Source organism: Rosa chinensis, chromosome 4, assembly GCF_002994745.2.
Source record: "Rosa chinensis cultivar Old Blush chromosome 4, RchiOBHm-V2, whole genome shotgun sequence".
NCBI classification, from domain to species: Eukaryota; Viridiplantae; Streptophyta; class Magnoliopsida; order Rosales; family Rosaceae; genus Rosa; species Rosa chinensis.
In genome coordinates this window covers 25,948,115-25,960,319 of record NC_037091.1, presented here as the reverse complement: position 1 = coordinate 25,960,319, position 12,205 = coordinate 25,948,115, and the positions used below count along the sequence as shown (strand labels likewise).

Genomic DNA, 12,205 nt, shown 5'->3' with positions numbered 1-12,205 from the left:
CTATCTGTCCACGACCCGACTGAGTGCTGCTCCTGCCTGATAAACTGCCATGAGAGCCTGAACTAGTAGCACCCACAGAGGTCTGACCCATACTCTGACTAGTAGTAGTGAAGACTCCCTGGGTCAACTGAGGGCATTCCCTCCTGTAGTGACCCCACTGGCCACACTGGTAACAAGTCCCCACACCTGCCTGACACGGGCCTGCATGGTGTCTACCACAAGTAGCACACTGGGGATAGTCTCTCGGAATCGCCTGTCTACCAAAGCCTCCACTGGAACTAGCAGTGCCACCCCTGGACTGTCTCCTACCGGTCTGCCCAGGCCTCCTGAAGCGTCCCCTGAAACGCTGACGAGAGCTAGAATCTGAACTGCTCGGTCTACTGCCTGATGACGATGCAGAACCCGAACTAGAGGCAATTCTCTTAGATGGCCCCTGACTGGGACCGCCAATCTCCAAAGGTCGGGAACCGTCCAGATATCTAGCCTCACACCTCATAGCAGCCTCCACAGCTAACTTAAAAGTCGGATAATCATGAGGCGCCAACCAATCCCGATATACAGGTAGAAGGCCATTGATAAACTGATCAACCTTCAACTTTTCTGTCGCCACCAACTCAGGGGCAAACCGAGACAAAGCAATGAAACGCTCCTCATACTGTAACACAGTCATCTCCTCAGTCTGCTTCAACTGCATGAACTCAAATCGGAGACGGTGCTGGGATGCCTGATTATAGTACCGATTTGAGAACTCCGTTTTGAACTCTTCCCAAGTCATGGTAGTTGGGTCATAACCCATATTCCTGGTACCCTGCCACCAAAGCCATGCATCCCCGTCTAGGAGGTCAATAGCCAAAGGAACCCTCCTAGCAGCTGGACAACTCAAGGACTCAAATACTCTCTCCATGCGGGTAATCCAGTCTCCTGCTACGGACTCCGTAGGAGCACTAGAGAAAGTATACGCCCCATGGCGTCTGGCACGCTCCACAGTATAGTCAGTCCTAGGATTGGGGAGAGCCGCTGCAAAACGCTCAAACAACCGCTCCACGGTCCGTAACAACCCACGAGGAACATGCTCATCATCACCCTCACTAGCGGGTGAATGGTTCCTGCCAGCACGAGATCTGCGTCCGGGTCTCATTCCACCTGAAATTCCCATAACTGAGTTACACCAAGATATTTATACCAACAACAACTATCTTACATACTTGATTGGTACGTCAGCACCGAAGAGTATATGATGGGGAACCGCTGCAGTCGGGCCATCACTCGGGAGGTACTGAATACTATCAAGCATGTAAGACAACTATAAGAAGATATCGGCCACAGAATCTAATAACCTAGTGCTCTGATACCAACTGACAGGACCCGACCCAGGAATCACCCCTATTACCTGGATACGAGCCTGCGGGGCCCACATTAAGCGAAATCCTACCGAAAATTCGGCAGAACCTCCCCTAAATATGGGCAACCCAAAAATTTACAAACCTGGATATGATTACAACAGTAACTTCTACTCAACCTACAATATCATATTACAACCCAAGCATATATATTACATCCGGAAAGTTCAAATCCCAACATAATCCTCCGTAGAAGCACTACATCCATCAAACTTAAAGGAAAAGGTATATCAGAGCAACACTAAAACTAAGCCGAAATCATACAAGGTAGGTTAAGTAATAACCTACGGACAAAAAGGAAGCGCTGATTTCCAAAGTCCTTGAGCCTGGACGCAATCTCGGCTAATCTGAAATCTGGGCATTTGAAAACGAAGGGCCCAGGGGAAAACATATAAAATCCATTAGAGTGAGTGGACAAAACCGAAACTAGAATCAAAACAATTTATGGTATGCTTCCCCATTTCTCTTTTTAACAAAACCATCATGCAGCGAGCCTTTTTTTTTCCAAGAAACTCATTTGATTACTAGGAAGGACTGCTTCCTAGGCATCTCATGCCATCGGGGAGGGACTGCCACCCGATGACGCATCGGAAGGGACTGCCAACCGGATAGGAGGCGGTGATTAGTTGGGACTGCCAACTAGCCACAGGTAGTAGACGGGATTGCCGACTAACTACATCAAGTCATCTGGAAGGGACTGCCAACCAGATGACGCATCGGGTGGGACTGCCACCCGAGCTATAGTCTTGACGGGACTGCCGACCAGACTATTACCTAGAAGGGACTGCCAACTAGGTAAGATACGCATGCGCCAAACTGGCCTCCTTGTCAACTGTTTCCTTTTTAATCCTTTTCTTTCCATAAAATCACATTTCAAAACTTAATACCATGCGGCATGAATTATTTAAATAAAAATAAAGGTCCACTCACAAGTGAATCCCGCCGCTAAACCTGCTGCCTGCCTGTGTCCTCCTCGCTCGAGGGCTCAGTACGTCCTGTCACAATAGAATAGGATATAATTAACCATATAATGAGATACTCTCAAAAACAACTCATTCCCCTCGGAATAAGCATCCGTTATTCACAAATGGTTATAAAACGCCCATCCTTTAATTTGGGATTAAATTCTATCATTCCTTTACAATCTCAAAGCCCTCTAACTCAAACTACTCAACCGATTTTAATTCGATTTCTCAATCGATCAAGGACTTCACTAAATTTAAATCTTCACAAGAACCTTTCGATATCTAAATCAATTTAATCTCACCTCCTTCATCACAAACTACCACCAATCGATAATATAAATCCTTCCAAAAATTCCCACAATCATTCTTAATTTTTCCCCGTAAAAACTCCAATCGAAACAAACTTCGTATCCACGAACTCGATTTTTTCGTATTCTACGACAATCTCAAAGAAATTCCCTAATTTACCGTACTAAAGAAAAGTCACTTTTCGGTCAACCACGGTAAAAAGTAATTAGTAGGTACGGGGCATTACACTGTAGGTGGCGCGTGAAGGCGCGTAAGGCGGTGTTTTAATTCCGGTTTTTAGCCCATTAAATCCTATAAATTGTGTAGAGCTTGTTTGTGAAGTTTGGTAATTTTTGGAGAAACTTGGAATTATTTATGAATTTTGAAGTTTAGGGTTTCGATTATCGAATTACGAGAATCTGACAGTCGGTTATCTCTCGGTTCTGCCTTGGAACCTTTAAATTAACAATTGGTATTAGTGGTATAATTTGGGCTAAATCCGAGGAGAATTGGGAGGTGAAATTATGAGGAATTGATTTTAGGAATTGTATTAAATTATTGAAGAATTATTTACGGAAATATAATTGTGTACAGGACGACGTACCGAGCTATTGCTCGATGACGGAACACGAATGCGTGATCGTCGGAATAGTTCTGTGAGTGGACTTTTGTTTTAAATAGCGATGCATGCATTTATTTTCTTAAAATAATGCTCTAGTGATTATTCATATTACATTTTGAGCAAATGAATTGATTTTCGGAATTTTATTTCGGTTTATCTTGTGGATTTAATTTCAATAATGAGTTTCAAAGGTTGGTTTTGATTTATAATATTATTTGATGAATTCCTTATTTCCGAGGTAAATTTCCGGAATTAAGCATATCCCTAATCACCAAGTTAAGCTCCTGGAAGATTTTTAAGATGAGTTTCAATGGAGTTGGATATTCTCAATTGTTTATTGACTTTCAATTTTGGCATCGGGAATGCCTAATTAAGGATTTTGGATTTGGTTGGCTTCTTGGAGATTTTGAGAGATTTTTGGAAATGGGATTTACCTAAACTAATTTCCGGTTTTGGTTACGGATTTGAGAATATCTGGGCGTGTGGGACACGCCGTCGATTTATCCATATTTCTCACTTATCCATTTTGAGATTGAGAGTAATCTTGGCGTGCGGGGTCACGTCGTTGAATACATGGTTTCTATCTCGTGAGAAATGTGGGGAAGCTACATGGATTTACTGGTTTTCAATGATTTTTCCTCACCATACGCGGGCTATGTTATTAGGTCTCCTCCTCACTGACTTTCTGTTGGTGAGTGGCAGTTGAGGTAGCTTGTTCTCCTCCTCACCTACTTTGTGTTGGTGAGTGGCAGTAGAGGTGATTTATTCTCCTCCTCACGTGGGTGGCAGTCGAGGTTATTTGATCTCCTCCTCGCACAATCTATGTGTGAGTGGAAGTTGAGGTTATTAGTTCTCCTCCTCGCACAATCTAGGTGTGAGTGGCAGTTGAGGGTAGGTAGAGCCTGGGAGGCTCCATTTCCCGTATGGTGATATCTCTTCCTCATATCCTATCATTTCTCGACTAGCGGGGCCTAGTCTGATTTCCGTGTAACCAGCGGGGCTGGTCTTATCCTGTTGAGTATCGGAGTTTCGATCTTTCCTCTCAGTTGTTTGTGACTAGCGGGGCTAGTCGGTTTTTCTTGAGCGGAGCTTCTCGTGATTTGTTTTCTAAATCATTGCATGCATCGGAAGTTTTTAGAGAAATAAATGTAGGAAAGTATAAAATCCATTTGGTTTAAAAATTGTTTATTTTTGTCCACTCACGCTAACGTATTTTATGTACTTTCCCCTGGTCCCTTCAGTTTCAAATGCCCAGTTTGCAGGCGAATTGGTTGAGGTCAGGCGTACACGGAGTTGATGCATAGTCCACAGCATGGCTTCCGCATCTGCCTTTGAATTAGGTTTTCCTCTTATATCTTTCTGTTAGAATTGCTTTAATTACCTATGAGATTTATGCTATTCGAGTTGAGATGTGTGTTTTGTGAATTGGAGACTGATGTTGATTTGGGGAGCAGGGTGGCTCCAGGGGCATAAGGATGAATTGATTGAGAAGTGTAAATGCTTTCTACAGGTTTTGGGTAGCCCATTTTAGGGGAAGTTCCGCCAAATTTTTGGTAGAATTTCTTCTAAAGCGGGCCCCACAGGGCCACTTCGGATTTCAGGGTGAAATCCGGGGCGGGTCCTGTCAGTGAATCTCTCAACCCCATTCCATTCTTGTGGCAGAGGAGAAAGATGATTGGGTGCCCACATCAATGTTTGGTTTTTTTTTTGGTAAAATGGAGGCGGAACTGCAAAAGGGCCAGAATGGAAGAAAAAATGAAAAAAAAAAAAAAAGTTCTATTGGGGCAATAGAAGTGTGTTAAAAGTATATTCGTTTTTTTTCCTCTTTAAACAAAGTTTTATTTGTCTTAATTTAGGGAGATTAGTTCATATTCTGGCAACCAAAAGTTCTATTGGGGGACAATAGACATCTATTGGGGAGCAATACATGGCTGATGGATGTCTATTGGGGGGGTAATACATGATTGATAGACGTCTATTGGGGGGCAATAGACCTCTATTGGCCCTCTATTGGGGGTAATAGATGTCTATTGGGGGCAATAAACATTTCCGATAAGATTTTCAGAAAAGTCCGGTGGGCTGCAGCCGGTGACTGGGCTCCCGCAAAATCTCCTATGATTTCTCTCTCTTCCATTTTCTCTCCCTCTCTCTAAGTAACAAAGGGGTGACGGTAAAATAGTATTAAAAAAAAAATCTTAATGGGGTATTAGGGAAGACCTTCTTAGAGTGTTTTGGGTAAGAGTGAATTAAAAAAACTTAATGGGGTAAGTGGGAAAAAAAAATTCTAGAAATGGGATAAATGGACAAAAACCCTAAAATCTACTGTCACCAACACCAAAAGTTACTCTCACCAGCAACAAAAGCTACTCAGTGAGATTTCCGGCGAGGTAAGAAAAGCTACTGTTATCAACAGTATAAGTTACTCTCACCAACAACAAAAGATACTCTTACCAACAACAAAGGTTACTCCAGTGAGAGTTTCGAAGAGGTAAGAAAAGCTATTGTCATCAACATTAAAAGCTACTCTCACCAACAATAAAATATACTCTTATCGAGAATAAAAGCTACTCAACAACAACAAAAACTATTATCACCAACATCAGAAAGCTGCTCTCATAAATAACAAAATCTACTCTTACCAACAACAAAAACTACGATCACCACCAACAAAAACTACTCTAATCAACAACAAAATTCCTCCCAATAATGCTAAAAGCTACTCAAGCAAACAACAAAATCTACTCTCACCAATAAAAAAATCTACTACCAAGTAACACAAAAGCTACTCCCTTAAATTAAGACTAATAAAGCTACTCACAATGACTAAGAAATCCATTCCCAAGCAATACAGAAGCTACTATGAAATATCAAACAAATATATATTGAAAATGTCCACTACTTGAATCAAATTACTCTGATTTCAACTTCAAACAAACACAACTTAAGAACTTGATAAAGCAACCATCATATTCATCCATCTATACTAGAACAAAACAACAATCCTTTTTAACAGAAACTTCAGCAGTTCTCATTCTGTCCTACAATTATGATCTAATACAATTATAAAAACCACAATAAATCTAGAACATTACATAGGCAACAGGCGATAATCATTTAATCAAATAGAGATCAAACTGAAACAATTTCAATCACAGCATGACTAATCTGATGATTTAATAATACGAGATCAAGGATAATAGTGCCAGAATTCACCGAATCAAATTACAAAGTCATTGTAATTTAGGTGCCAGAATTCACCTAAACCCTAAACCCTATTATCCAGAATTCACCGAATCAAATTACAAAGTAAGAGAATGGAGACAGGAGGTTCCAGGCTTCTGGCCGTCGAAGGTCATTGTCCGGAACCACAACCTTAGCTCGCTGAAGCTTCTTGGTTGCGGCTGCGCTACACTTTGGACTCTCTGGCATTCGCCGCATTCGACCATGAGTACAACAGACCTCATTCTCGTTGTTAGCTGAAACAACGGATCTCCCGACCTCAATCCGAGCTCAATTCACTACACCCGTGATCCAAGATCTAAAGGTTAACCTGCTTGTGAAGAACTAGATGTTTCGGGTTAGGCTCAAACTACTTGCCATCAATGATCAGGTGTTTTGCTGGCAAGCTTGTGAGGTCTGAGGTCTGCAACGCCGTCGTGTGGGTTTGTGATGGGTAGGGAGGGAGGGGGGGGAGAGAGAGAGAGAGAGAGAGAGAGAGAGAGAGAGAGAGAGAGAGAGAGAGTAAGTGTGTGTGTGTGTGTAACGCCCCGAATTTTGAATAAAAGAATTCAAATTCGAAACACGAAAACCCAACAAGCACAAGAAGAATAAGCATAAAATTTTTCATATAAATTAAGCAACTACACAAATCGAACTCACAACTGTCAATACTGACTTGTTCTCTAGAGTCACATATTATATCACCAAGTATTTACAATTTAAACTAAACAACAATTCATAAGTAAACAGGCTCACCAACTCTCTACACAGCGGAAGACTAAAACAAAATGCACTTTTATGTCCAAGCTACAACAACTATAAAACTTCAGCTTCGACGACTGTAACTCTGACCTGCAAAATAACCCCTACACCATGGAATAGTGCATAGTGTTGAAACAACAAACCTGGTAAGCTTTTGCAAGCTCGTATGAGTAAACCTAAATAACCACATAACATATGCTTAAACCATCTCAGCCTAGCAAAATCAATATGCAATTATCAGAATAAAAACATCAAGTTCATATCCCTCAATATCATGCTCACTCAAGTTAACCCAAACTAAAACCCACATGCTTTTACTCTCGACTCATTCATCTAAATTCGCACATCTTCAATTTTACAATTAAACTCCAATAACATTTTAAACATTTTAAAATACTACAACCTACCAGATCATCCCTCCTTTGTCTCAACAACACAACTACGAAATCACACTAATTTCCTCTTAACATAAAGCAATTGCCAAAACCATGACATCACAACTCATTTCCCACTCACTACAGATAACAAACCACAACTGTACTCACAATAAGAATTAAGCAAAATCAGTAATTCCTGCATAGAAACTTAGTTCATGAGATTACATTAAAACAATTAATAAAATCATAGTAATCCCTGCATAGACTTTAGTTCAGGGAATTACATTAAAACCAATCAATTCAGAAAACAGTAATCCCTACATATAATTTAGTTCAGGAGATTACCAAGAAAACAAACAATTCAATAATAGATATAAATATAAAAAAATACTAAAAACATCCATTAATAATGCTAATCACCACAACATCAATCACTCACAACAATCCATATCATTTATACAAAATCATCACACGGATCACCACACTGGTTATCACCAAATATTATTTCCTCAACTCCAACAATCTCCAAACAATAGTGAAACCAATTCCAAAATAATATGTTCTCATCTCAAAACCATGCATAATCAAAATTGTATACACATAAATCAAAGCTCAATCCGACAAAACTATCTTCCTTTCCAATTTCATTTATTTTCCTCAAACCACTTCGCACAACAAAGTAAACAAACACTCAATTTCACCAAGACACACACACACACACACACACACGTAGTCATCCACTCAGGGACGCCACTAATACCAACTATATTTCATGATCACAAAACTCGAGAAAATCATTTTTATACTTGAAAAATCATTTTACCATACCTGTGAACCACAGTCCTATGAACCGTAGTCGATCAAGCTCATATCATTTGAAAACAAATCTTCATTTACGAAAACGATTTCACAATTTAACAATTAATTTCGAATAATAAGCAACTCCGTTCGTAAATGAACCAAGTGTGATTTACTCACCTCCAAATTCCACTGCGTCTTCTCTTAAAGCCAAGATAATGTATCGAATATTCTCAGTCAAACACCTAAGTAATATACATCACAACTTAGTACATGAATCGAAAACAATTAAATTTCGAAACTCCTGAAATAGTCCAAAAAATGAAAGTGACGCAAATCGAGGCAAAACCTAATTCAAGACCACCAAAAGTCTACGGAACACTTCTATGGTCAATAATCAAAACTACAAGTCGATTGGACATTCGAATCCTCACGAATCGAGAACCGAGCGAACCGAAAACACTAATACCCTAACATGCTCATACGATCCCCAAAAATTACAAACCATATATCAAAATGCTCATATCGACGAGTAGATCAAGATCAGGAATAGAAACTGTCACTGAGGTGGCCGGAAGCCACAGGAAAACGCCGCCACAGAAAGTGGCAGAGCCGCTGTCGACTTCCAAATTAGGTGGTGAGACCTATGCCAAACTCTTCCTCTTAACATGCACATCAACATTCATAACTAGCACAAAGTTTGAATCAAAGTCATTTGGCCGGAATTTACCTCGAAAGATCGTAAAATCGATGAACCCTAGAATCTCAATCTTCAAAATTTGATCTCCACAAGTTGAATCATTGCAAGCCACCTTGGGAGGAAGCTTCTACGTCCTCTGGGCTCCAAAAGTCCCTAAGAACTGCCAGCTATGGTGGCCGGAATCGTGAGTTCCAACATGGCGAAATGTTGCAGCGCCGCCACCACTTCTCGGTGTTACTACACTGTGTACGGGCCGATCCAGGTCATGAAACTTCACAGAATTGTAGATGGGAGTGAGGCAAAAAGAATGAGACAAGCGACACGTCGATTGGTGGCCAGAGCTGAGAGATATCACCGACACAAGTCGGGCGGCCAAAATGGGATCGGGCTGGAAGAGAGAAAAGGAGTTTCCAAATTTGGAAACTTTGGATTTTTCTGATATTTTTTTTTGGATTTGTCCTATATATCCCAAAATGGAAACTTTTTCCAATGGCTATAACTTCTTCATACAACTCCGATTCTCGCTTCCGTATGTCTACGGGCTTGTATCGACAGGCTCTACAATTTTCATGAAGGAAGTTTTAACAGAATCCTAACGTATAAAAAATCAACCTTGAATCGAAGTTTTCCGAGCGAATAATTGCTCAAACTAATTTCCGCTCCACCCTCGAACCATGAAATCGTATCAACGAACACTTTAATAATTCTCGAAGCATTTAGGAATTAATAATGAATTTTCGGGGTATTACAGAGAGAGAGAGAGAGAGAGAGGAGCAGAATGGATGCGTATTATTTCAGCTTGTTTTGATAAGGTAGAAGGGCAAATTTGTCAAGTGGGGAAAAAATTGAAGCATTAGGTGGCCTTATGAAGACAAAAAATATAAGGTGGCCTTATGACTAATTAAAGTTTTAAAAGATCACTTGTGTGTAATTTTCTATGTAAAAAATATACTATAATTGATGAAAACATGGGGAAAAAAAATTTAAAACATATAAAGAGTATTTACAAAAAAAAAAAAAGAAAGTCATTTTGAATAGACCTGAAAAAGATAATTTTGAACATTTTTTAAACCGTGCTAGCCCCACTTCCCAGCTAGCCTAGACGCTGCCTAGCACAATGAATCTTCCTAAGTTACCGTCTAATCTCCAGTTTAATTATATATTTGCGGTTTTTTATTAATTGAGACAGTTGTCTATTGTCTAAGGAGATTGTTAAAATACTGATTTTACTTTAGGTGAAATATAAATAAAATTTTTATTTTACACATTTTTGTGAACCAATGGAGGAAAAAAAGAAAGAAAAGGAAAACTTGCAGAGAACAAGACCTCCATTTATGTCGTTTTAGGTTAGTATTGTTAATTGAACACCAAATTAGTAATTATTAAATATTGATGTACTCTTCTGAGCTAACTTATTGCCCTTAACTAATGAAGTTTTTTTTCTCTTCTTGAGAGATTCTTAGGGAAGGCATGCCACGTGGCGGTACGCCGAGTTAATCAGTGCCTTTGCAGGAGAGTATTTTAGATATTTCATTCTAATTAAACATGAGTAGTTTCATAATACAATAAAAAAAAATAGAGAAACATAATTGGCTGGGGGTACGAGCCACGTAACACGTCTGCCCTACCTAAAATTTTTTCCCCTATTAAAAAGAGACATTTTAAAAGTAATAAATACACTACAATGTGACTAGTTGGTGTCAGTGTGTCATGCACAAAGATGAGCTTGTTAGTATTTTGTGTAACTTTTTGGGCAACTGATTCATGATTCTTGTGGCAGGCTTGGCCATAAGGAGATTGGTTGTGGGAGTTTACCTAGATCAACTGCAATGGTTTGCAAAGGCTTCCGTGTTTGTCATCTGCAAGAAAAGGCTCAGGGATTTTTTTGTTGATATGATCCTTGACCCAGAAGTAAGTGAGGGAAGAAGTCACAGTAATTGGTTGGATAGTAGCTTGACATATTTGATAATAGAATGTGGAGAGTTGTTGAACTAGATGTTTGGTTCTCACTTAGGACTTAGGAAAGCTTTCTTAAAAAATGTGCAATAGAGTATGCAGATTGGTAAAGGCGAACCAATGCAAGCAGCCAGATAGTCATGTTACTCTTGTTGCTATAAATCCCTACACTGAATAGATGACAACATAGAATATGGGGTTAATATATATGGAGATGGATTTTGGGGGTTAATTTTTTTGTTTGTCATAATTTCTTCACTGCATTAATTGTTTTTAAAATTCTCATAGGTCCAGTTTGGATGGAGTATAATGCAACTTAACTTTAGCATTCATGCATGTACTGACGTGTGTTTTCTCTCTGACTTGGCTCTACTAGGGTTTGACATTGTAAACATAGACATCGGCCTTGTCTAGGGTGTCGATGGCAACTCCGGTTTCTCTCTCTGATATCTGGTCGAACTAATCTCTCTCTCCTTTCCTGGTGGTAATTTCGGAACCTATTTGGAGGTACGTTCTTGATCTCTTTGGGTCTCCCACTTATGCTTTCATTAATTTCTCCTCTTGCTGTTAGGGCCGTTGGTTTGAGGGAGACGAGCACAATTTTGCTTAGTTGGCCCAACTCATGCAGTCATAAAGCTCATTGTGCCTAGTAGAGCCAATGACAAGCCTATGTCAATGAGAGGATCCGGTTCCCTAGTTTTTGGGGTCTGAACTAGAGTCCTTATTATCAAGGAAGGTAGACCCTGCACCAGAACTTTGGCGGTTAACAGTTTAACACCACCAAGTCAATATCGGCATCCAGCCAAAGTCAGGTATCCGACAAAATGATTTAGCCCCTTTATATCAATTTACATGCAAGTTTATGAAATCTCAGAATATAGCAACTATCCACTATTAAAGTTTTACATAACAATAGTTAGAAATGGGCACGTCACTTCTGATTTACAACTTCTGCTCAACGGTGGAATCAGACCATGCCAAACTCCCACACCCATAAAAGAGCACCATAAGGGGTTTAGGCTCCAAGTCCCCCTTTGTATTCAGTTTCATTAATCAAGACTTAAGGATAGCCGCACAAGTCCTTTATTAAAAAAAAAAAAAAAAACAAAAAAGAGCAC

General features: G+C 39.9%; 1 protein-coding gene across 1 annotated transcript; it reads right to left on the bottom strand.

Moving 5' to 3' along the window:
• Window positions 1–1,156, bottom strand: LOC121052818. The gene is made up of 2 exons (XM_040518702.1): window positions 88–1,156; window positions 1–44 (listed from the first exon to the last, which is right to left on the bottom strand). The coding sequence occupies exons 1-2, from the start codon at window positions 1,154–1,156 to the stop codon at window positions 1–3; spliced, it is 1,113 nt and encodes a 370-aa protein (XP_040374636.1).
• Window positions 1,157–12,205: the final 11,049 nt, after the last annotated feature.